At 38.7% G+C, this 27,969-nt stretch overlaps 1 protein-coding gene across 1 annotated transcript in view; it reads right to left on the bottom strand.

The window, feature by feature from the left end:
- Nucleotides 1-27,969, bottom strand: part of SYT1 (synaptotagmin I) — a 96,880-nt gene that overhangs the window by 31,780 nt on the left and 37,131 nt on the right. Inside the window, exon 6 of the mRNA XM_010153060.1 lies at nt 20,233-20,350. Coding sequence (XP_010151362.1) covers nt 20,233-20,350 — 118 coding nt within the window. The remainder of the gene's footprint in view (nt 1-20,232; nt 20,351-27,969) is intronic.

Raw genomic sequence — 27,969 nt, 5'->3', positions numbered from 1 at the left:
TTCTGTTTTCCTCCAACTCATGAGCCCCAAGCATCCGTGGAGCAGTGTCATTACCACAAAGTATGACACAAATCTCACATAAAACTTACAGTGCTCTGGTAATATAGTCACAGTCTTAATTTTTTTATCCTAAATCAGAAATTTCCATTTGTTAAGTTGAAATACTGCCAATGCTTAACAAAACTGTGCATCCATGTTTATTAATTTGATGTAAACATATACATACCCCATACACATGCCTGTGTCTTGTAGGATTGACTGTATCTGATGCAGAATGTCCATGTAATACTGAACAGGGAGAACGTTTATTCCTTTCTTCCAGGGTGCCTTGGCTATGAGAACTACAGATTATTCTGATTTGGAAAGGGTGTGGGAAGGAGGTAGGATGACACCTGTTCAGTACTACTCCACAGAAGCATCACTCCCACACAAGTGATTTGCATAGTAATAGAAAAGCAGTATTTGTGAGTTTTTATTTACTACATAAATAGCTGTACACAATAGATCGTCAACCAAAGCACTGAGTATAACAAACTGGAAGCCACGTCTCTGCTCATATCTTCATTTGTTGTAACTATGACCTCCAGTTACTCTTATTCTAGCATTATTTTTCTACCATACTCACTTTTACGTTCACCTCCATTATTATTACAACAACAGGTATATTCCAAAAAATTTTACACATTACATGATTAATGAGTTAAATCATGATCTTTAAGGTCCCTTCCAACCCAAACCATTCTATGATTCCATGACTCTATGATCAGCTTCACAATATTGTTCCTATTAGCTAGTGAATCTGTGCGTATTCTCAGGTACTCATGACAGACCAAAACACTGTCCCAGCAGTGCCAATTTCCTTAGATATATCTAGTGTGCTTTGGTGATATTTGGACAACTGAGACATTTTTGAAAAATATTTTCTAGTCATTTGGCTAGGTGCCTGTTTAGCTGATGCCCTTTACCGCTGCCAGGTGATTCATAGCTTCCTACCTCTGAGAATCAATTCAGCAGAAATTGCTGTTGCTTTTGTATATCAAAGAGAGAGGACTGCAACCGATTTCGCTGGAAACTGCAAACCAAATTTACACAATTTCAAAAAGTAGTGGCACTATCTACTCTTAAAAGTATACAGTTATTTTAACTCTAAACTTACCCTAAGGCAAAGGACTCCCTCCTCCAAATAAATGGCCATCTTGCATACTCAGATCAATAGCAGCTCCAGTGCTTCCAGCTCAAACCAGCCAAGGTCTTTAGACAGCGCTTTGGCTTTGCAGAATAAAAATCAACCAGAAAGCTAGAAAGCCATTCTGCAGTTTGGGGAGTGTCTGGATTGAAGCAGCAGCCTGGACTGCAAAGTCTTCTCTACCTGTCTTCCAGGAAGGAAGGGAGTGGGGCAGGGCAGACTGCATGCCATTCTGCCAGTTACTTGTTTTCCTGTGGGCTTACAGGGCTCCTCTTATTGCCGGACTACAAGCACATTCGTTGTATGATTGCAGTGTTTTCTGTCCACAGCATGAAAACAGATAGGAAGGGGATACCAGCTCGTTGGTCATGTGGTGAGCATATTTTCAGTTGCATGATGGGAGAAAGATTGGAGAATTTACATCCGACTGTGCTCCCACTGCAGGTGAACAGTTCCTCGTTGATACTTTAAATTATAGACTTCAAGCTTTCTGGAAGAGCTGTGATTATGCAAAAGCTGCAATGCAGTTATTTCTTTGTTTCCTATCCTTGTATTTCACTTTCTAAATTATCTTGTTACATAAACTGAGCTTATCCCCACTCACAATTCAGCATACTTAATTTCATATCTGTTTGGGTCATCCCCCCTCCCCTAATTACTAACTCTTCTCTCAACATAGTTCTGCCTTTTTTGTAAGTTTGGACTATTTTATTTTTGGGACCTTCAAATATATCATTAATCTTGTGAACGACTGCAGCTTTCTCTAAAGTTTTCCTGTGTTATTCATTTTACTCAGCTTAAAAATTCTGGCTGATTTCAAAGAGTTAACAACTAACAGCTTGTACTGAGCGGAACAAAGTATTCTTGCCCATACATATGCATCAATTTGTTTCATGTTTCTTCATAACTAAGAACATGTCTTAAAATATATGGATTTGAAATTAATCAGGATCAATGTATTTATGTAATCCAATCAATTTACTTATGTTTAAATATGTTGTATATTGTTATGGCATTTGGGTACCTCCTATGAGTAAAATCAAGCACTAAATTAATGATACCCCCAGAGAATTGTCAGGCCAATTACTTGTGTGTTGCTGCTACCACTAAACTGAGTAAATAGCCCACCTGTGTTGCGGTACAGACAGTGGAGATGACGTGTTGAAATGTAGATCCCAGTCCTGTGCATCAGCTACTGAGTTTGAAGCATTTATACCATGCTAGCGTCAAAGAATCAGCTTCATTCCCATGTAATACACAACTAATAATTACATTGAAAAGCTTCCAATTAAAGCCCTATCTGAAAGCTTTCCAGACCTGCAGAATCCCAAACAAGGAATGGTCAATGTCAAGTAAAAATTAAATCAAAAAGAATTAGATAAAAACCTTAATTAAAAGTGTGTCAGAACAAATACACCTCACTTTATGTCCTGAAGCCAATTAAATTTCAATATGACAAAGTGCCCCTGGGCGTGAATGTCAGAGATTCAGTGCTGCTTTCTCCAAAGCCATTTTTTTGACCTGAAAAAACTTCCCCTTTTGCATCCTGTCTCTGCAGCCAGCAGAAAAAGAGGCATCTCAGAAAACTTATCTCCAAAACACCCAAGATTGCAGCTAGCTGCAGAGGTGGCAGCAAGCAGACGCAGGCATCAAGCGTTCCCAGCTCCTGACGTACAGAATGTGCTATCGATACCAATTGCATCAGGTCTCAGCTTCTGGGCAGCAGACAAAGATAAACAGCAATGATAATGCTGGCCTACAGTTTTCTTGGCACTGGGATTCAATGTGCACATGAGTGACCAACCATAGCCAGCTAACCACCGAAAAGGGCTCTGGTTCTGCTCCCTATTGAAAGGAGAGCAACCTGAAATATAACCAGTAATAACCAGGACAGCTCCAAACTGTCTTGAAAAGACTGGGCACTATGCTCTCCACTCCTTAAAGAGAAACAGAATAAATCCCTGTAAAATTCTCTACAGGTTTCTGCCTACCAATAGTCGTCTTTTCTTATTTCAGCCTAATCTTAGATAGGATGTGTTTTTCCAGGCCTATATTTCGGCTACTGAGGAGGAAAACAGGAGGATCACAAAACTTATTTGCAAAATATATGCTTCAAAAAGCTCAAGCCATGACAAAGAAAAAAGGCAATCCAAAAAGAAAAGAACAGACAGGTTTTATTCAGTTATTCCTCAAAATTAGTAGACAAACAATTCAAAGTCAGTGCCATTTCCATACATTGGTATTTTTTGCAAACATAGGGGATATCTTGATAATTTTTTGACAACAAAAATGTTGACTAATACAGTTCTCTATTTTAAAAATCTACCAGAGATGGAATCTCCAAACCAGTGGCAAAACCCTCAAAGAAGAAACCCAAAAATCATTATGGCATTATATAATTACTTTATGATTTTATCAGTGTGCGTGTGTCATCATGAGCAAGAAAGAGACTGCACTTCACAGAGACAATTCTATCACAACAAGGCTTACAAAGATATTAATGTAAAAGCTTCTCATTGTCTGAAAATCCTTTGCCATGGCAACTTAAAAATCAGCTGCTTCCAAGTGATTTTAAAGCTTAACCATCCCTCCTAACCCTTGAGCATCAGGCTTGGTATTTCAACCACAACTATTAAATCTTCCAAACAGGTGTACACATTATCTCTACAAAGACCTGCATGATGAGCATGTCCATTTACCCTACAGGGACAAGTAATCACTGCGGGGCTCGTGTGGCAGAAATTACTGTATCGGTAATCCTGTATTCAAATCACTCAAACTCTTGCACACACACTCCTAGAATGGATGGGGTGCTGAGATGTTTTTTGCATTATAATGAAGCTGCTTTTCACCAAACTGTATTTTTGTGCTGCTTTACACTTGCTGACAGCATTGATCCTCTTATCAACTTCAAGGATATCTGATAAGAATTATCTGATTCAATGGGAACTTGAGACAGTTTCAGCTGCAGATGTACCAAAATTTGCTTTGAAATCTACAGATGCTCCTCCATTCAGTCAGTGAGACTGAGTAAGTACATAGATAAGTTGAAAAGAAAATCTGCTACAAATTTGAATTGGAGAATTATGTACCTCTGTGAATATAAAAAACTGTAGAGTACATTTTCAGATGTGAATTTTTAAACTGCGTTGGGCTAATGGTTCTCAGCCTTGTGTACCACAAGCAGTGACTGTCAACAAGTTATACCTGCTGAGAAAATATCCAACCAATGCATTTCATAAGGAGTGCTTACCATTTCCTTCCCAGTTCATCCATTATATTTCTGATTCATGATCAGGTGATGGTAAGGAAAAATGACATTTCAAATTCTGCTTTGTGGCTTTTGGGGTAATGTTTTTAGGGGCATAAGCATGATCAAACTGACTGCAGATCTTAATTCGTTACAGTCATGATGCAAATAATATACAATGGTCTCAGGGAAGAAAGGGATCTGAGCACAGGTAGAAGGAGGAGGGAAAAATCAGGAAATTCAAGACTTAGTATTATTACTGACACAGAAGCACTCAGAGGCACCTTTCAGTTGGACAGTGGCTCTACATGATAAGAAGCAGTCCTGTCCCATACTGGAGATTATGAGATTATGCAAACAAAGGCATAAAGAAATGCTCTCCAAGGTCAAACTTAGCCAATTACCTTTACATATAATGAAGCAACAAGTCAATAGCAAATCTGGGAATAGTTAACCTTAAGGCTCAAAGTAGGATTTAGGTGCATACAGAAGAACATTGGCAACATCTTGGATACCAAACAGAGTGTCTGGAAAAACATTTTCTCCTAAATTTCCAACATCCCACTGCTGCACCTCCCACCAACCATGTTCATTTGGTCAGCCAACATATTGACATGCCCTCACTCTCCTAGATGTTTAGGGATATGGAAAATTGCACACTTCAGATGCACTCTGGCATGCTCAGCTGATGCTTAGCACAGAGACAGACTGAGAGGTTGAGACCCAGCTCTGCACAAAGCACAGCCTTTGTATTTGCATGCTGGGGGGAGGAGGGAGGAGGAGAGAGGGAAAAAAAAAAGAAAGAAGAAAGTAAAAAGTATCTGTCCCTGGAAACAGAGAAGGATTTTTTGAGCAGAACACGCACCAAGGAATCAGGAAGGCCAGTCCTGTTTCTACTCAATATAAGGGCATTTAATCCTCCACCTCCTCTGAGCATTTCCTACGCACCAGGGTATAGTCTTCGCTGCTGGTGAGGAAATTAAACCATTTTCTCAAATCTGGACACAAGTAAATGAGAAGGAAGGACTCCTGGGACAAGAAGAACATCTGGTAGCAAACATCTTGACTTTGCAAACCACTGGTTATGACACTTAAGTGGATGAGGACAGATGAAGTTTTCTATGAGATTTCATTTTGCTGGGATCATACAGGCATCTTATGTTAAAATGTTCTGAGTTAAAGCATACTCACAAAGCACACACTAAAGTAGGAACCAGAAAGTAAGATTTGTCTGAAGGTTCAGAAGAGAAGCTACTACTAAATTAGTTATATTCCCATGCCACCCATATGTCTACTGCCTCATGCAACTGCATTTGCAGAACCATTTGGAATACTGTTTAGAGACTCCCTGAGAAATGCTAGAGTTACTTCTCAGACAAATACAATTGAACTTCTCTTTTGGTTTTGTTCTGATGCCTTAGAAGGTCAAGGCTACTTACTAGTCTAAGCTCTCCTTTAAATATTTCTATTACCTAGCATTATATGGTTCATCGACATCCTGGAATCAGCTTTTGGAGAAAATAGCCCTCGGGAATGAGCAATATGCATATTTTCCTTCTGAGTGCTCCCTTTTGAATTTGGTTCTCCAAGTCAGCTGATACGATGGTTAAATTCACATGCACTCTGTTCATTTCCCTAGTGACTGCACATCTAAGACTCAGGTAAACAACAGCTTAAGCCCTAAAATATCTATGATGCCTCGAGTATTAGAAAGTATTTTTTGAATTTAAGTCCTTTAATTAATTGAAACGCACTCCTCCCCCTCCCCCCTAAACAACTTCTCTGAGCTTCTGCTTTTCAGTTTATCGAGGTTCAGCCCTGAACTACTAATTCAGTTAAAATTTGGTCACCATGACTGACTGAATCAAAAAAACCCATGTTAAAAGTAGTTTTCAATGTATTTAAAAGTCTTAGTATGGATGGGATTTTCAAAAGTACATAGCTAAGCACCTTTCAGGCAACTACTGAAAATCCCATCTGATTTTGATCCCATCTGCTAATTCTGTATCTTAAGACACACAAATGACTTCAAAAATGTGGCAAAATTTCTATGCTCCTATTTTTAAGAATCACTGTAAAATTCACTATTTAACTGTAGAAGAAAATTACTAAGTAAAGTGCGAAGTTGTTTGCATATGGTTATTTATCTATTAAAAATCATCTACCTTCTAAGAATTATTGAATACCACTTTTTTCATATGCAAGAGGACAAATAAAGATGTATCAGTGGTCTATTCATGCTTGGAAAAGAAAGAAATACAAAACTCCTGTCACCAACGGGTGTTCAAATTAATAAATTGTCCTTATTTGAAATAAAAAAGTTAGCAGAAGTTCCTAATCATTTTAGTAAGGCTTGTCTTGCCCTTAATTGCCTTTAATTTACTTGTATGTTATCTATTGAGTTTCATGCCCTTAACAGAGTAGAACTGGGGATCTGAAGTCAGCATATGATGTCAAATCTGTTGATGCAAAGTGTAAAACATGCAGTTTTAATGCTTCGGCTTACCAGGACTCTGGAGAGGAAAAGGCAAGCTCTATGTGGATTTAGTGTGGCTACTGAAAATCTTGTGCTGTTCTACAGTGGTTTGTGTTTTATGGCCATTGTCAAAACCACGATGATGTGTTAGTTTGCCCAGTCTTCAGTGATGCATAGATGGCAAGTCTCTGTATCATTTATGAAATCCAGATTTTTGCCTTCCTGGCAGCTTGCATGCAATTTTTTTCAAATACATCTCACTGTAATTATTTAGGATTTTTTTTTTCCATCTTGCAGAATATCTTTATTTATCATGCTAACCCGATTAAGTCATTAAGTGATTTACTATCTCTTATATGCCTTATTTCTTTCATTCTGATTAGTTTGCGAGACACACTCTTAATTGCTGCACTTCTTAATATGGCTTGCAGATCATTTAGGATATGTGCTATTCAGACTATTTTATTATCCCCATATTAAATTCACACAGAAATTGTTGACTAGAAATAAACACAGACGATGACGGGCAACATCCTTTGTTTCCTAGAGGCAAAAGGTGGCATTCATTTACGCACAGACAGATCAAACATCCAGTCAACACAGAGCACTCCAGCAATAGCCAAAGCCTTTACTGAACCTGTGGCCATGTAGATGTTTAAACAAAACGGCATGAAAAAAATCCCAAATCTGAGTTCTATCACCCTTTGCATGATAAATTAGAGACTTCATCTGAGAGAAATCAGTGGGACAATCTGAAAATGTGTCTGATCGGTATGCTGTGGAATGGCAGAATCTAACTCTGTGTGTTACAGCCAGTTTTCACTTAAGATGTGTGCAATTTAAGAGACAAGGAAGAAAATAAACATTCAGTGTACATGGAAAGATAAAACTAGCAGATGGAGAAGATGGCTTTTATGCTTCTGAGAATAAATAAAAACTAACAGAAAAAAACAAAGGTAAAAGTATAAAACTGAGCAAGAACATTCAGCATTTGACCAGAATGCTCTATTTCAATGAAGCAACACTGGAATTAATACAGAACACTACTGTACCACATGGATGCTTGGTTCTCTGCCAGAAAAATTGCACCATCTGTCCTTTTAACAAAAAGTGGACTGAAATTCTGTGTGTTACAGGAAGGCTACCATTCTTTCAATATACCAAACACAATGCTGACTGGCAAGCTACACTTCTCAGTCCAGTACGATCAGCAATGGCCCCAAGACAGAGCTTGTAACAAGGTCTGACCCACAGATACTGAAGGGCTTTTAATTACTGTGATATCCTTTGGAAACCCAGGCCAGTGACACAAAATTTCATCACCATTAAGGAGGAATTGTCATTAGTCATATCAAGAAGCAGCTTAGAGCTTTTCCATACTCTCTCTGGTTATACTATAATATTATTAACAAAATTTTAGACAAGAAGTCCAAGCTCCTCCACTTTTCTCATCAAGTGGAGTGCAAAAACTTTCCTTTTTCTATAGATGGAAGTACTATCAATTTACATACTTCACCCTTTTAACAAACACATCAGATAAACAGCCATAAACAGCATACAGAACATGCACTTATACAATGCATCTCATTTAGCATGCCCGATTGCTACATTATAAGTCAAACAAACAAAAAAAACCCATTCCCCTAGGGTTCTTCACATTTGAAGCAAATTTCATGGAAATTTAACTCAATTTCAGGAATATAATTGAACTAACAATCTGTTCTCTCAGACAGGATGTCCCCTGCTTGATATTATGCTGGGCTGGATAGATGCCAAAGCAGACTTGAATGTACCTCAAAGTGCTGTTGAAAAATGACTGGGCTTTTCTAAAACCAAGATGTGTGTGCTGGATAGGTCTGCCAGCAGCACTGCGGATGATGCTAGTCTTCCCTTCCATTTAACCTATCAGGATTCAAGTACACTGAAATTGTAAACAAAGAGAAAATACAGCAAACAGCTTGTAAACAAGAAAAGTCAAAGTGCTTATCCTGTGAACGCTCTGCGGAAAGCAAACCTGTATGCAAATGCACAGCAATGGAATGCGTGGGAACCCTGTTCTTTGCTAGAGTATGATGCCAAGTGCCAACAAAGCCAAAATTTGTTTTCTAAAATCAGGGTATGGCTTAGGTTATTCAGATGCAGGGTCTCCTATGTATGGAAAGGAATTAAAACTAGAGAGCAAGTAATGGAATGATTTGGAGCAGCTATATAGATTAAAAAAAACCAAACCAAACCCAAAAAACCAAACAAGTATTAATTAATTTTATCCAGAGACCAGAAAGAAAGAAAGAAAAAAAAACCAAAACACCACATGGCAAGAAAATGAGAATAGATTTAAATATGAATCAAAACCTGTTTGTCACTGGATTTGCAATAAAACAAAGGGTTGTTTGGGGTTTTTTTTGTTTTTTGGGTTCCCAAGGAAACATAGTGTAGGTAATCATCCTGTAGTCTTTGTGTGAAAGTAGCAGCCTGGTGGCTGACTGTCTGCTTTCCACCCCTTTTTAGTATATTGGCTGGTGTCATTCAAAGCTGACAGGAACACAGGCCTCTCAAGGATATTAAATTCCTAGAAGCTTTGTAAAAGTAGGCAGCCAGGTGGAATAGAGAGAGCCTACTAAGTATCTCTATATGAGGTGAAAGCTGCAACATGGCCTTACCTCTTATTACACACCACAAAATGTGTGAAAGAGATATTATGGATGTTCAAACTGTGGAAAAAAGTTTCCATTGAAGCACGTATTTTATTAGACATCAGAATTCCCAGTCACACTCCAAAATTTAAAGGAAATCACACCTTATAATTCCACTCCTCACATAACTATATTTTAAATTACTAGAGGACTACTGTCTGCCTTGGGCTTTTGCCAACTCTTAATGCAATGGAACGCTTCATCAGTGCAAAAACCTACTTCAAGGTTGAAAACCTATCAAGTCCATATCCCCTGCTACCTCATGGAATCTGAAGCTGAGGACCATAATACCTAGACACTACAACAATTGGTATTTTATATTATCATTCCACAAAGGCAAGTGCACACTGGTGTACATGAAAGATGTGCTTGTCTGAATAATTTAATTTATAAAACATAAATGATTGTCTATTGGTTGGTGTGGATTCTCCTACCCTACTCCACTTTGTTGTGAGAGGAATCCAAACCCCTATCAAAAAGCTGCAAACCATGCCCAGATTAGACAAAAGCAACTTCTATCTCATACTTCAGTCTATTTCTTGATTAATTCAGGTCAAAGAACTCAAGCAATTTAGGAAATCAGTCACCCTCCCGCAGGGACTACCAGACCCAAAGACTGAGCAGAGCAGCAGATGGAAAGATTGTTCTTGTCAAGTGCAGGTTTCCTGACCAGAAGCCACACAGTAACTTCCTGAAGTAGATGTTCCTCAGCAATGGGGCACTACGGATAGTCTCCGGGAAGGGCTCAGCCTGTCCTTAACTTCACCTGTCCAGGAAGGTGTTTGGTCCAGTACCCTTTAAGCTTGCTTAGCCCCAGTGAAAATGATTTTGAATGACAACAGCAGCAAACTCTCCCAGAAACACCTTTTGTTCCCACAGCTTTCCAGATCCCAAATACCTTATGTGTAAAGCAACATGCACTTCTTTTTAATTAAAGATTTCCCTCTCTACCTTTTTTAGCCAGGAGGGAGCAGCACAAATTAACTTAGCTCCCAGTCAGCTGAAACAATTTGCAGCACAAGACTTGCTGATGCTGTCACATCCTTACATAAGCATTTCTTCACATCCCACATAGCCAGAGCTCCTGAATTTAAGAAACCCGTTATGTTGCATGCTCTCATAATCGCTGCTTTTAGCATCCCTCAAATGTTGACAAGCATGTGATGGTTTGCTGATGGGAAGCAACCGATATAGCCGAGTACTCCAACTCATCTCCCTAGAACTTAACTGCAGGAGCGCGTCCCCTCACAACAACATTGTAATGAGACTGGCTCTTGGAGCCAGCTGTACTGCAAAGATTTCTGGAGAGGCTCAAACAGAATTTAAGATGCTTTCTTACTAGGGCTCAATCAGGACATTACCATATTCTCTTCACTGCAAAGGTGGATTTAACCTGTAGACCTGTATATGTAAAGCATTCCGTGATATCACCGAGAATCTGAAGAAAAAAAGAGGTCCCACGAATTGAGCTTGATAGCTGAGATTACATAACCCCTTACTTCTGACCCAACGCAATTCCTACAGAGATGGTGCTGAGCTGCAGAGATTACATTTGGATCCTGAAATCCTCGCGTGTTACTACTTAATGGACAGGAATTAAAATTTGGTTCTGCCTACTATTAGATTGTGCACAGTTTTATAATGTATATCTGTACTTGGTTTTCAACAAACTCAAGTCTGAGAGAGATTATGTTGTGACAAAGCTCACAATACCAAGCTTACAAATCCTCCCCTCTGCTTTCACAAAACAAACATAGAAAACAGCTGAGCTTTGCAATGGGTGGGATTCTTTTTGACATTTTCTTTTAGGTACTTTTTGCAAGAAAACCTCTAAATGTTACCCACTGCACATTGATCAATTGTGTTACATAACATCTGAATTTTGCAGTCAGATAAACAAGTTTGTCTGTTGGCAGGCATACTGGACAGATGCATTGTGATCTGTGCTTTATTTGTCTCTTTCCTTAATGAGAGTTATATATTTTACTATTCAATAATTATTACATTAATATCTAATGTGTTGGGATGCTGCAAGAAACCTCTGCATATGAATTATTTTGATTTAAAGAAAGTAAAAAATGTTGCTATTTGTAAACCTGAAGGTAGCTCAGCAGAAATGAAAGGAATTCATGTGGGGAATGAGCAATAGCATATTCATCAACAAGACAGAAAAAAGATAGCTTAATAAACAAAAGACGAAGGAAATTTTTATCTCCTCCTATGGACTAAAGTCACTGCACTAACGACCATAAAATATCAGGAGATGTTCCCCCCACATTACCAGCTTCACTATTGCATTATGTTGGTGATAGATCCATCAGTTGAGAGAAATACATCTGGCACCATCTTACCAACAAAACCAGGAGGAAGAAAATCCAGCGTTCTTAGTTTAAAACCAAACTTATTGTTAAGGGAGGGGAAAAAAGCAAAAAAACAAACAGATTCCTCCCTTATCTTTAGCTCTGTAAAGCAATTGCCTAGCATTTTAGCTGTTCTAAATAAACTACATATCTAAATAGAGGTGTTGCTCGTGTAGATACTTCACTCATACCCAGCCTTGTTTTCCCCTTCAATACATCTCAGTTTCACAAAGTGACACACACACTTCAAAATAATATGTCTGATGAGCTCAGTTATTCAGTTTATTACAAAGAAGACATAAAGATGTCTTAATGGTGATACAGAAGACCCTCATGAAGATAAGAGCCCTGCTGTGTTGACTTTCACAGCTAAGCACAAGAAACATTAGCTAGGAATTAAACCCAGGGAAAAGCATCATTTCTGGGCTTCACTTTTCCATCTTGTTGGCAGGTAATTTACAGTTAATCAAACCTCACTATGACTGACTCCCCTAGAACAAGGTGACTCTAAGGCAGCATGGTCTGTGCTGGAAGAAAGAAACAAAGCCCAAATGCTGGCTTTCCTACCTCTTCCATAGCATCACAGAAGTGAAGAAAATGATAAAATAGTTGGAAAAAGAATCCCACTGAGATTCATATTACTCTCCTGAGACACACAAAAGGCACAATGAGAATAACTGAATGTTGGCACCTCAGTCGCAATCAGCAACAAGACTATATTTCTCTCCTGTTACCTCGAATAGGGTAATGGGCCCTTTTTGGGGAACTGCATCAGCAGAAGAGAGGACAGGACTTGACTTCCACCTTCAGTTAGAAAGGTTTTGGAAAACCAATTTTGGAATTGGCAATGGCAAAACTTCTTTTTCATTGCTGTTGAATGATAAGCATCTCACAGCTCCCAGTGGAGAGCTTCCTGTGCCAAATCTATGACCAGATTTGAACAACCACCACCCAAAAAGCATGCGTGCAAAGTAATGATACCAACAAAGAACTAGAAACACCTGTTTTCCTCTCGCTCTCCTTACATCGAAGCATACACTTTGAGCACCAGTGTACTAGAGGTGACGTGCAGTTCCCTCCTTGGTATACAACCCCTGCTCTCTTCAGGGATAATGCAGGATCAGGATCGAGGGTCAATTTGTGACATGTGCACACAAAGGAATTACACACTGGAAACACAGTCAGGAGGCCTATAAGAAGTAACCACATAAAAATCTAGCAGAAAGTAGTCCTCTTTCTTGCCTGCATGGGATTAAACAAACAATAAAATGCATGAGGGATTTAAAGTAATGTAAAAACTTGAACATTGTTTCTATTTCTTCAGAAAAGTCCTACAAACTTTCTCACCCACATTAACAGTGCTAATAAAATGCTCATCATGCTGTCTTAAACAGCTGTATGACTTTATACAGTCCTGGAAAGGAAATACTCTCAATTATACTTTCCTCATTTTCTGTGAACATTTAAGCACTGATCTAAACTGTATTTATAGAGATGAAAAAAGATGTTTTCTTTTCAGTTCATATTTTACATTTTTTCTTCAAACCCATTAAAAGAAAAGACATAGGCTGCACTTTTCAGAGAGTAAAAATAAATTAAACTTACTTGTAAGAGTACTGACTAATTTCCCTAAGGACTCCAGAACCTGTCTACGGTATTTCTACATCCATTTTACAGCCATTCATATTCCTATGAAATTCTTGTAGAACTTGAAAACTTAAAAGTATTAACCACCTCATTTTCATACAAGTAATTAACATACACATCTTCACACTTGCTTTGGGACTGCATAACCAAATAAAAACACACTATAATTTAATCAGGAAGAAGCATGCACACAGACACAACAAAATGCATTATTTAGATGTGGTTATTAAAATAAAGGAGTAAGAAGTCATCTTGCTCTGTGCTTTCGGGAGGGGAGGATGGGGGGAAATCTATAGCAATACCAGAAAATTACGACTACTGGCTGACAGAGTCCATACAGCGGGGTGCTGATCTCCTGTACCTTTGGTCAGCATGCACAATTAACGAGACTGACACACACAATGAGCTTTCTTTCCTTTCTCAAATCAAGAAGCTGTTCAAACACCTCCTGGGCCCAGGTGTTTTTTTGGCACAGTGTTTATCCTAAGGTTTCTCGGAGTGATGCCTGCAGGTTTTGTAAAACTTCACTGGTAATCAGCAGGCACAATCTCTTTTTCCTCATTTTAAGCATAGGAGGAAAAAAAAAGAGCAGAACAATTTGACTCTACTTCTTTGTAGGAATTGCCACATTTGATGGTTCAGGTAATACAATATATTATTACGTGCAATAGCCTGTAGCATATGATTCAGTGGAAATTGTGTGCTCACTCCAAAATGGACAATTACCTGACAGCTTTCTCATAAAACTCTCCCAAATGCCATGGAATATAAGAGTCTATGTATCCTTTAACATGGCTTTTATGATGAATACATTGTAACTTGGAATACATTTTGATTTTTGAATTGCCTTGTTTAGCTTTTAACCTGAGGAAGAAGGTGGTTTGATGTCAAAGGCTTGGGTTGGGATTAGAAGAAACAACTCCCTAAGACCTTATTTACCCATTGAAAGAGGACCATTTCAGACAAGACCCCCTCCCTACTGTCCAGTCTTGGGGAATATATAACCAGTAAGAATGTTCTTTCAGGCAGGAGCGAAAGATTTTAGCATGATGGAGATTTGGTGACCGATTCCATCACCACTGTAGGAGCCCACAGTGAATTTACTGTGATGTTGTGAGATTGCTTTTCAGGCGGTAGAGAGATGTATTGCTGCAGCCATCTACTGTTGGATGTTCTGCCAGCGTACTACAGCAGAGATACTGAGATATTAGATGTAGGAATCCTCACAGTAAGTTGATAGCTTAAATTATTTGTTAGCACTGACCTCTGTTGGATTGTTTAGGATTAGGCTAGTTGCAAATGCAGGTCTGGTGCTGGTGGTGTTTGTTGTTTATTTTTCCTTTACTCTTTTAATAAAGCTGTTTTCTCTTCCCTTAATTTTCACTGAGTTATGCTTACAATATGGCTTATAGCAAGGCCATGGCACGAATGGTGTATTTCTCTTCCCATAATACTGCATTCATGTTAGCTAGCTTTTAAGGTTTCTTATGTTTTAATGAAGTTATTAAAGTGAATGCTCTGACTGCATAATTCATGAGCATTCACTCTGTCTTCAAAGAGCTGGTCTCTAAACAATTTTTAATTTTTCAATTCTATTCGAAGACATCCAACCAAGCTTTTTTTGAATTTGAATGAAATATTTAAAATAAATGCCTAATTGCAGAAAACTGGCTTTATTTCTGCTATAGTCCCCAGAGATGGTTCTGATTTATAGTATTTGCTTAGCAGATACAAAGAGGTGCTGTGTATTTCTGTTTATAACTCATTAATATTGAGATTAGCTTTCACACATAATGGACTGGATTACAGGCTGCTTTCTCTTCATGGCTGTATCGGCAGCTTTCTGCAGAAGGAAGAGCACGTGGATCCAATGACAATCCTCCTTGCAATTCTTCCTAAGCATTAATCTGGCATAAACAGGTATAGTGGAGGGTCTTCTATAATATTTGCTACTTGGCAACAGTTCCTAGGGCAATACCTAAGCCCATGCCAGCTAGGGCATCTCCTCCCCATTGAAACTCTGGGTCTGATTAGGGGGAGTGGTGAGAGGCAGCAGTGCTGAGGAGATAAGGGAGGGTACATTGCTTGCTACTAGGATACATTCCCGGTAATTAGATTCACTAGAAGTTAAGCACACTAAAATCATACACAGAGAACAAAACCACATCAGCTTTCAAAGATTTTTAGAAGGAATGAACCATACCGAAATTAATCCTGAAAAGATGACAAGTTATGTTTAGGCTTATACTTATTATCAGCTACTGAAATGACTTTTGATACAAACCAGTGTTTCGCTGTTAATACATACAGCCACAGGAGTTCTTAAAGATAAAAAAAAAAAAGAAAAAGAAAAAAAGGCATTTAAGCTGAAGTGCCTGGGTAGCTCAACACCCCTAACAACAGTCTGTCCGGGTGCCAGCCCCAGCCCCTTCTGAAGGTTCAGAAGGAAAATGCTTTTCAAAGAATTCAGGCAATTTATTTCAACGATTGGCTTGGCTAAAGCAGGGAAAGCTGCTGGAAATTGAAATGAAAGCTTTTATTTCATGTTAGGAACAAAAATGAATACTAATGAAGGGTATGACTAAATACATTAAAATCTATAGAACTGCCGGCATAAATGTGTATTAATATTGTGAATCTTCCTATGTAATGAAAAGAAGCACCGTATTTATTGCCTGGACTACATTCAGCTGCTAGTGAGATGTGCTGAATGGTTTCACCATGGTTTCTTTAGAAAAGTAAGTAAAAACTACAAATACAAAACAAGATTAAAATTAATTTACATAAAGTTTCACATTCATTTAAATCTGTATGTAAAATCACTACCACTTTGATTTAAATGAGTATCTCATAGGGGAGGCTGCAGATAATTCCTACCCTCTTTCTGGAGCAGAAGGCAGACCTGAATAAAGTATCGTAATTCACAGACAACCCTTGTGAACCGAACGGCATTGCTGAGCTGCATTGTGCACTTATCATGGAATTAGTGACACTGTCTCTATGGCCTGTTTGCAGAGATTAAACTGCAAACAGACTTTGAAATCTTCTGATTTTGCAAATCATCCAAATGCAATTGAAAACCCAAAACCCCCAACCCAACACAGTGACTTGCTAGTCTAAGTTCCCTTGATTTGCTGTAAGAGCTAAGCTTCTAAGTCTCGTAAACATTTCAGGTGAAGGATACCTATAAAGCCATGTAACCCGAGTTTATCAAATTCGGACAAATAAAACCCATCTCTTTATAGCTTACGAATGTAAGCTACATATCACTTGCCAGATGTCAGATCCATTAAAAATGCATTTGAATATAATTCAAATAATTAAAATGCCATTTTAAAACACGCATAATTGTTTGCCAGAGGCCCTTGCTCGCCAGAAGTAATAATTTCCACTTGTTGTGGTGACTTGATGAGGTCAGGCTGAACAGTTCCAGTGTTTGAGCCAAGGTTTCCTTTAGTCACAGCCTGATGGTGCAATTAAGTTTAAGACCTGGGAGTTTATTGCTCATATGGGTAACCTGTTTTTTTTACAAGGAGCCTAATGAATTTGATGATTAGTCTGATGACTTTTATTGTCTGTTTCCAAAGTAATTTGTGCTTGGCTTTTGACTGCTAATAAAATTTATGGAAAAGTTCAAAATGTTGGAGATAAAGACCTTTTTTTTCCCCCCCAACTGTATTAACCATTAAAACGGATATTCATGCCGATCTACAGGATTAAGTTTTCACCAGTAGAAGCCCTGTAGAAATGCTAGGAAAGGTAGCACTGTCCATCTACTTTGATCGGTCTTTTGCTTTTGATAGGTACTCTTGTAACTGGGCTCTCTATCTGCACAATAAAAATATACATGTTAAGAATTAAGGATGTATTAAAGTCCAATTGACTGCAATTGTGGATTTAATAAATTTCCTAAATAGAAGTTCAGAAGACTACTGAGCCACAGTGACTGGTTCTTCTTACTGGACTAACAATAAAATAAATGCTGAAGCTTTCCACACTGCGGAGATGCAAAAGGTATAACACTAGCAGCAGTAATACTCAAGGCAGGGGAGAGAAGGAAACTGAGGTCTCCCGCCACTGCGTTGAGAATGCTTGGCAGCTCTATGTCAGACTTCCTGCAGGAGTCAGGGCCTTGCTCCCCCTTTCTGTGAGGCAGATAGGCTCCACAGAGAGGCATAAAGACTGAATGCAAGAGAAAGGAGAGCCCTTTCCAAATGTCTGTCTTCTGCTTTTCCAGCACCTTCTCCAAAATATGAGAGAATAACAAAAAGACATATTCTAACCTCAAAAGCAGATACTTTTTGCCTATTTTTGACAAACTTCTAAGATTCTTTTTCCCCCAACTCTGACAGCTACATAATTTTCACCTCTTGCTAATGGCTTTCTCTCGGTGACAGTAAGTGCTGCCGAGTATACAGGTAACATTTAGCTTGAGATCACATTTGATTGTTAACATTGTCCCACCTCCGCTGGATGCAAAACTGAAAGTTTTGCAAAACAAAAAGCCATTTTAGTATCTAGAAAAACTAACATAACTAGTGGGAAAAGCATTCGCTAAACGAGATAAAATCCTTCCACCTTCATTACCACTTAGCATACTGTACTTTGAGAGTAGGTATTATTTAGTGTGAGTAACGACAACAGAATCTCAGCTTGATTTCAAAAGTTATTTCTGCATGATTTATTCAAAAGATAAATTCCCTAATGAAAGATACGGGATACACTTTAAACCAACATTATTTCATCTATAATTATTGCCTCAGAAATACCTAACTGACATTTATCACTGTCAGTGACTTTTGAATTCCTGCTACAACCATGGTATCCCATTGGGTTTGTTTGTCTCCAAGAGAACATCATGTTTCTCGTTTGGCATGGCCCAAAAGAGGAGAACAAAACCTGTCATTCCCTAGAAATACATTTAAATGAGAGTAAGCCTATTAATTTCCTTATAGTTATTTCCAACTATACATTTTCCATCTGAAGTTTGTCTAAGGTCTTCAGTTCATTATTGCTTCCCTTGCCCCTTCCTTTTTTTTTTTATGAGCTCAGCACCCACTATCCACCACATTTCTTGCAAAGCTTGGAAAAAAAATACAGATGCTCTGGCTCTCAGAGCTAAACTTCAGTCAAAAACCCCCACACCTCCTCATTATGAGGATCTAGTCTGTTATCAGGAGACAATTAGGAAGTAAATGTGCTTGAGAACATTAATTTGCAATTGGTTCAGTATGAGCATTACAGGGAAACTATTAGTGGTGTGTCCCAATCCAGTGTCCATTTTAAACAAGAAAAAGCTAGACTTCAATCAGGTAATGACTACAACAGTATTTTAATGTCTTTTACTTTATTAGGTCTGTTGCTGTACAGTGGAAGACTTCAGAAGAAAGCAAAATAAAAAAGGTAACTGGTAAGAGACTTTGTTCCCCATCACTTTGTGAAGGTCCTCATGTTACTGTTCATCACAAGTGGTAAATAAAACCTTTAGGCTTGCCTTTAGCAGGTCTCCATTCCTCTGTGTATTTTGGATATAAATCTTACCATGTGGTAAGATTATAAGAAAATAAAAGCAAAATACTATTTTCCTGTCACTTCCTAATCCAAATTACATAATCCATGTGCTAGTGGCAGCTGCACAAATTTTTAGTTCCAGAGCTGCAGTGCATATACCCTCATTCTCAGTGGTTGGTAGAAACTCTCTTTTAAAGAGAAAGTATATAAAATAAAATACTCCTGAAAAGATGTCTCCTTACAAAGAAACTTGTTATTTAATTTGATCTCAGCTAATTGGCAATTTAGACAGTAATTTGTATCCAAGGATTCCAGACACGGCAGAGAACAGAAGCCTACATGGAGCTCTGCCAGGTCGCTGGGACACAGCCCTACCCCAGAGACACAGCCCTGATGTCACGTGCGCTGACTGCACGCCTCCCTTACAGGTAGCAAACATCATCTCACTCACGGTGTGCATAGCCTTACCCTGAGGAAAGACTACGAAGACCATCCGTAGGTACCGAGCACGTTGGAGGTATCAACCTCACCGACTGCCTACTGCAAGTGCAAGACTGTCATTCTGATTGCTGGTGTACATGCAAATGCAAAGCACTCCCAACTCTGCACATGGGAGCAATCACACCCGAGCCCTTCAAACGCAGAAACAGTTATCCTAGCACCTCAACCAGCAGCCAGCACCGTGACCTGTGGCGAGTTCCTCTATTATGTATTATCAGTAACGTTGCAGGGAAATGCTCACGTTTTGTAAGATTAAGCGGACAATAGGAATTATAGTCAGAATTCTTCCTCTTGCCTGAATAGTCTGTATTTATCTCCAGGCAACAGGAGAGAAGGAAAGTACAGAGAGCTTGCGCTGTCATCTGACTGTTTAACTCTTCAGACCTCGTCTTGGAGTGGAATGCAACGTACAATGAAATTCCTTTTTTTAAGCTAAAATGAATTCTGATACACTCAGCCAAGCCCTAACTTTCAGAAAACCAACTGCATTTTTCAGACAGTGAACAAGAGCCCTTACCTTCTCAACCAAGATTTCTCCAATAGAAAATGAGTTGATTTTCTGTCTTTACAAGCCTGAAAAATCTACAAGCAGATTTTCATGCATGTACCTGATAGTCCACCGACATCCATCTTCTTCAGGTTCTTTGCCTCCAGAATGACGACAGTCAGTTTGCCAGCAGTAGGGACATAACGGAGGGAGAAGCAGATATCACCCAGTTTTTCTTGCTGTGAAAGCAAACAAGGCATGGTGTTATATTTTAATCTTTTTTTTTTTTTTTTTACCTTTTAAAAATTAAATTCTGAAAGCCCCACAAAAAATTAACATCTCAAACCCCTACTGTTTAACAAAACATTCAAATGAACAATATGAGGTATCTGCCACAAGTTGCTAAGCTTAAACCCTTGATAACCTCAAGTCTGTTGCAGCAACTGGAGTCCACAGCAACTATCCTGTATGGAGCCAAATGACATGATATGTGCTGGCTGTCAAGCAAATTATACTGCTCAGCATTTCATCCCTGACAGTCAGGGTCCCAGAAAACTGTGTTTGTTCCCCCCCCCCAGGGTGTGTTTCAGTGGAAATCAATTAACACAGATGCATACATAACCAGTAGACTGTTTTTCATGAAACAGTTTCATGGGTCTTTCTCAGCACACTTTGTCACAAAAGCAAAAAGTAGAAAGACAACAAAGCACAAACCATTCAATATCAAAAAAGAAGTCTTGCCTCCTATCTCACAGGCAAAAATGAAGAAAAAATAAAAAGGCAGTTCTAGGCTAGGAAAGCACACAGTGCATCCCTCCTCATACCAGGAACCGTTGGAAGGATTTGGCTTTGCCTTCATCCTTGTACCCTATCATGTGGTGTCCTGCCAAATCCAACCTTTTGCAATTTATGTATTTATGGCTTAGTACCTTCCTAACAGTGCTGGCAAAGAGGGAAAGGCTGAATCGCATTCAGAATTACAGGAACTTTGTTTTTAAAGGAGGAATAATAGATTTAAACTTACAGATAAGAGAGAGGGGAAAAAAAATAGTAGAATACTGCTTAGAAATGATCACTACGATGATCCAAGCTGCTTCTCCTTCCTTTCAGGCACAATGGTATCTCGAGGGGGTTAACAAAGTTGTTTTTGAGACAAGAAGAATGAGGTTACACGCAACAGTCCAATAAAGCATTTCAGACAGCAATGTTTCTCTTTCAAAGACAGTAGTTCTTATGGCATATGTCTGTTTCAGCAATTTATTCTGGCAGTAAAGTACATTTCTACAAGGATAATCTCTCTTTGCTTGCAGTGTTTTGTTAGAATAAATTGGAAGGTTGGTTGTTGAAAGGTTTTGGGGGTGAATCCAAGCTTTTTGTTAAGACACTAGGTAATTTTTGCAGGAATTATGCACCTTTTCCCCATACCACAAAGGCAAAACCAACATGGCAATTTACCAGGTTCAAAGAGCCAAGGGGAAAGAGGCCAAGTCAGAACCTTACCTTGCAAGCTGGGAGAACATTACTGAGAGCAACTGGCTCACATATTCATGGATGGACTGGGTATTTCCTAGAGGAAAAAACTGCCCGTGTCCTAAGGACTTTACCGTTCATGTAAAAGGAACCACAATTTTCCTTTCCAACTTGGGGCTCAAGCTTCCAAGTCATTTAAGAGAAGCAGCAGTGGCAGTTCTCCCAGTAGCTCTTACGCACAATCACTGTTAATCCAGGTTTGGAAAAGCATCTGCAGTGTATCCATCTGAAGATATGCCAGCTATACTTCAGAGTTTACACCTTCCTCCCTTATCAAAAAGTGTGTGGGCTTGTATCAGACTTCTTTAGGGATGCGGGATTCTTTGTTGTTCCCAACAAAGAACGGGAGTGGTGTATATTGAGAATGGCATCATGTAGCTACTGCTTCTTTTCATTTTAAAAAACTTAGAAACTGCAATAATAATGGAACACCTATAATGTGACAGGCTCTGAATTTATTATTATAAGTTGGGAATGAGACCCAGAGATTGTAATAGATAGTTGTCTGCAAAACATCAGCTCAGTGACCACCAGTGGTCAGAAAACTGCAGAACACAGACAGTTAGGTATAATTAGGTAATGCTTAGAGAGAACACAACAAAATAGCTCCTGATGTTATTAAATGCATATATATAATATACATATTACATAAAAGCACTGTCAAGATGCACATGTGACAGTATCTTCAAAACTGCTGCAGTTATGATGTCCTCCCCAACTCAAAAAGGATATGATAGAAATGGGAAAGATTCCAAGAAAAGGAGCAGGAATTTTGGCATGACACAACTTCTGCAGAAGGAACAAGTAAGTAGATTAGGATCCCTAAGGCTGGGAAGGGGCTGGCTGGGGAGCAGTGTCTTACAGACCTCTGTCTGACCCAGGAGGGCTATAATGATGTTATGACCCTGCTCAAAAAAAAAGAGATCCTAATATCAGAAAATTTACATTTTTAACCCCTATCTAGAATAACATAAGACGTCTTTCACAGCATGGACTGCATTTCTACAGAAGGACGTACATTATGCTCCCTGCCTGCATATACTGTTACAAATCCCAGCATAGATTCAGACCATGGAAATACTGATTTCAGCTGTGCAATCTGCAATGGCACAGTGACAGCAAAAAACGCTTCTGTTCCCCTGACAGTCCATACTGTCTAGGCTAATGGGGAAGTTGATCTATCACTTGCAGCTGGTTCAGAATGGAAGAAATCAATTACTTATTGATTTGTGTTATGATCACAGCTCACCCAGCCACCCGGTGTTCTCCACGGTCGCTGTTCTATTACATGGTAGACTTGGTTTAAATTAGACTGGTTGATCCACTGGGTTCTGAATAAGACTGAAACAGGATATGTTTGAAAGCTTGTTTTAGTCCCCCATTTTAGCAACCTTTGTACTCAAGTATCACCCAACATGCAAGGGCTTTGCCCTCAGCCCTAGATTCACTAGGTGGAGCTTTGGCTGTAGCAGCATGGGAATATGTATTCCCTTACAGTCCTCAGAAATGTATCTCATTGACAGACCATCTTAACATCTATTTTGAAAAGTACTTTAAAATCAATAACATCCTTCTAATTGTTCCTTTGCTTGGATTTTTGCCTCTTTTTTTAATTTTTGTTTGTTTGGGGTTTAATTTTTTTTTTTTTAATTCGTGTTGAGACTAGAGTGTGTTTAGAAAGCATAAAATGATGTTAGGATTGCTGTTTCTGAACTGAGGAGGTACTTTACAAACACAGTTACTGCCACAGAGACCATCACCTCTCACCAGCCTTTTTCCATCTGTAATCATGTTTTGCTTTTGTGCAAAAACTGCAATTGTCTACACAGAAGAGTAATTTTGTGAGAGCTTTTAATGCATTTTTAGCCTCTTTTAATGTAATTTTAACTGCAGGAAGCACAGACAAGAAGCCAGCACCATGTAAACGGCTGGTTTTCCATAGATCACTGTCAAGCCATGGAAAATGGCAGCAGATGATGGGCTCATTCCAGTGAGTAACTTAAGAAAAAGCATAGGTACTTCTTTAAGTGCCTGTAGAATAATGTTTAGGACTTTTCTGTTGTTATTAAAATTTGTAGTAACTGCATTTCTTCAATATTTCTTGTACTTTTAACATTTTCTCATTGCATGACTGCCACGAGTTTTCTATTCCTAAACCGGTTTGCAATTATTATTTTTTTAAATTTAAAAAATTTGTCAGGCAAAATACTGCAAGTGGCAGCGCTGCAATGAAGCAACAAAAAGCAATCACTAGAGGTGTGGTTTGCAGGAGATAATTACAAACCCCTGCAGGGCTATGAGGTACAGATGAGTGCTTCTGCTATGGTGATTATCTCATGGAGGTGCCTTATTGTTATTATGAATTTCTTTCAGCCCTGTGTATAAATAATTTATGTGACTAAATTACTTTGATCTCTGATGGAAACTGTAAGTTAGTGTTAGAAACTTCCAACTGGGAGGTTCATAGACATTAACCCATTCATGTATAATGCCTAAACACCAATCAAAAGACTCTCTCCGTCTAAGCAACTTCCTAACTTCGCTACATTTAAAGAGGATGCAATGAAGCAGAACATAAATGACAAAGACAGCTCTGCTAACACTTCTTCATCTTAGAAAAGGCTATTTGAAGTCCTGTTGAGAACTTGGATTTTTTAGAGAAGACTAAGTAGCTCCTGCCTGTCTCATGTTTCATCTTGTATTTGTCAGTAATAATTTTTGCCTTGACAGTACACTCTCCTAATCAGCGACAGAGAAAAATGCTATTTATGCAGATTACTCTCATCTGCACTGCGAATCTCTAGCAGCGATATCTATCTACTTAATATAAACATTCTCCACATTTTTGTGGAAGATATTATAAGAAAGTTGATGCTTGCAGCTCTCTTGGTAAAACAATACCAAAATAGTGAGCCACAGCACCATATGCTTTTTCCTAATTGGATCTAAGACTCCAAAATAGTCCACAGGGGAACGATATAATCACAATGATGTAGGCGTCCAGCTTCAATACCTGGTTTTGATTGTGGATATTTGCATAAGACAGAGAGAAACTCAAGAGGATGTGGTTTGGGGGTGAGGCCCAAAATACAATCTTACACCAATTAATGTTTAAAATGGAAGCTCATTATGTTCACTGTATAGTTTTTGCACCAACTGAAATGTATTAAAACAGTGTGGAGAAAAGAGGGACAGCATAAAGGTGGGTTATAAGCTAAACAAGGAGTCTTTGAAATTCAGGAAATCCAGATAAACCGTAATGACATAATCTCTAATCCTATTTCTCACATCCACGGACTTCAGACAGTTCTGAAGCCATTGTATTATGTCTACACACAGAGATCTCAAATCCAACAAATTCCTTCTCTTGGCACGTAAACCATGAAGACACTAATCCACAAAGGTGTCGCAACAGTACTAGTAACAGAATCACACGGATGCAGGAAGGGATGACATGGACTGGCCATAACTTCAATTAAGCCACCACAGCAAGTGGGCAGAATTAGCAACCCATACACAACACTGGGATCTTCAACTGGGAAAATACTGCTCCTCCACACCCCCTAGGACAAATAGAGATCACACTGGGAAAAGGAAATGCTGGTTTGTTGGGCTCCCCCTTTTTCTTCAAACCTGAAATTGTATTGCCACAGCAGCTGTTCTTAACATTACCAACTTCAAAGGCACTGATTTTTTTTTATAAATACATAATTAAAGAACAAAGCAGAAAATTACAAACCTGCAATAGGTACAATCAGGAAAGAAAAAGACAACCATTTTCTCTGATGCTTTCAAATCAGGGACTAGATGACCCCAGAAAATGCAGATGATTCTGCCACAATTAGGCAAAGGAGCGGGAAGTGAGCAAGAAGCTCTTAAAAACTCAGTTTGCATAAATAGGCTAGAAATAGATGGTGCAGCAGGGAAAGATAAAGGAGAACCAGAAAGAGTAAGAAAAGCTGGAGCTAATGTGTCAGCCCATTACTGTAGACTTTTGGAGACTATCACATGAATATGTATGCACACCAAGTACCACTGTACCCCTAAGTCTATGAACTACTTTTGGGATAAAGTACTGAGAGAAAATAGGAGAGAGAGAGCTCTCCCTAGCCTTTTCAATCAAAAGGCTGATTACAGAAGTAGCTGTTTCAGACTTGTAAAATGTTAACAACTATAAACCCAGTCAATATAAACTTAAGGACTTTAACAACTAAATCATTAATCTGACAAGCAGAATAATTTCTTTTCTGTCTAAAAGAATTCTCTGCCCATGAGCAGAGCAGCCATGCTGTTTTACAGCTTGCAGTAAATAGGGGCTAAATGCCTCTGGAGAGAAGGAATAACCTTCTTCATGACTGTACTTACTGCACTTTTGAAGAAAATGTTTTAAAACAGTAAAATATGAACAGACAATGCCCTACTGCATTTTCCTTATTCAAGGATGAGTCTTTGTTCACAGGAATAACCCACTTGTCTTACAAAATGGAAGTACAGATTGTCTATGATCAGATGTCTCCTTTTCTTTTACTAATGTTACTTCAGAAGTGTCTTCATAGGTTATTCCTTCTTCAAATGTGTAAACTTGGCCATAAAAGGAAGCTCCGGTTAATGTAAAGTGTTCTGTTACAAGCCACATAACAAGTAATTTAAGAAGCAAAGCAAAGTGAAATAGGTTACAGCAGGAGATCTCAGAAGAAACATACGGTTCTTGAGGCAAAGATCCAGAGAGCTCATTTTTGAGGCTGTAAAAAGGGGATTAGCAGTGACAACAGGCTAAAGAAGAGATGGAAAGACTGATGCTAGGTGAACAGAGAACAGAAATAGAAGCAAAAATGCATAAGGAAAGTTTTAAAAGGGAGAAGTTTTAGGGCAGACAGAGAACAATCTTTCAAATGAAGTGAAATTATTAAAGGCATCAGGAGGTGGTATCTGTAGGGATACAGTCATGGTATAAAGCAGGAGTGAGGAAGAGCCAAAAGAAATGGTTTAATTGCATATTCCTTTTGACTGATTCCCCTACTACAGTCCTACTCTGACTCTTTTGTGATACAACTTCTGTATGCCAGCACTACTTTTTACCTTTGCTTAAAGGGAACAGGCCTGGCAGGAACTTTCTGTGGAAATAAAAATCTACTCCCTGCCCCTGCCCTGCTCCCCCTCCCCCAACAGCACTACTTGACACAGAAATTCTTCACAAATCTCAGTCTTCTTATTGCAATATATATAGAGAGAAAGAGAGTAGATTATATTTCTTTTAACTGCCCTAATTATGTAATATTCTCCAACACAATGCTAAATCAGACTTGAAAGCAAGTTGGGCAATAATTTGAACCAGCCAATGTCATTAAAAAATAACAAGTCAGGTTTTGTCAGCTTCCTCCTTTTAGTCCTCTTCATTATATTTTTAACTATTTAGAGAGAGCACTTCTATTACTGCTTTCTAAAAAGCAGAGGAAATGGAAAGAGAAAACACTGTTATTATTAGTAGAAAATGACACTTCACGGTCATCAGTTTAAAAGCATTACAATCAGCAGCCTCTTGCAAAATGAGAAACGCTGTGGCTGAAGGCACTTGAAATCAAAGATTAGCAGAAACACACTCTGATTTCCAAACAAGAGACCATGCTACCAAACATACCGAGTTCTTAATTACACAAGAAGAAAATTAATTTCTTAAGCAAACAAGAAAGGGAGGAATGAATTTAAAAGAAACATATACATGCCCAAATATCATAGCCTGGTTTTCTGTAACTCTTTGCCTACCCACAAATGCTTGCAACTGGCTGCTCCACTTTAATGATTGCATCTTGCTCTATTTTGCCACTTGGCTTTTCCTCAGCTCCTGCCTGATCATATTTCTAAATGTCACTCACGTTTATGCAGGCCAGTGCACAAAACAAAATTAATTTAACTGAATGGCACATTAATATTATTACTTTTGACAGCATGGAAAACTTATTAACTATAGCATGTCACAAGGCTAGTCTTCTAGTGAGCAGTCTAAGTACAACACTGAGAGGAAATGTAATACATTCGAAAGATTTTTTTGGGGAAGGGGGGGTGAGGGGTATCAGACACTGTGAGAAATGAAATCACAAAGCTTTTCCATAATTATTAGAATATTACATGTGCATTGAAGTCACTACAGAAAGCTCTTATCCTCCTATGATAGGGTAAAGGAAGCCACAGTGCAGTACCCTCGCTGGATTTGAAAACACCTCTTGTAGTAAGTACACACACCTTAATGCTTAGTTAATGTAGCTTCTACTTCCAAAAGTGTCTTAGTTTCCAAAAGCAACTGGCTGCAAAACTCTAGATTATGGACTGA

The sequence above is a fragment of the Eurypyga helias genome, unplaced genomic scaffold (genome assembly GCF_000690775.1).
Source record: "Eurypyga helias isolate BGI_N326 unplaced genomic scaffold, ASM69077v1 scaffold6546, whole genome shotgun sequence".
Lineage (NCBI taxonomy): Eukaryota > Metazoa > Chordata > Aves > Eurypygiformes > Eurypygidae > Eurypyga > Eurypyga helias.
The sequence above is the reverse complement of the archived record's forward strand: the minus strand, read 5'-3'. Positions and strand labels throughout refer to the sequence as shown.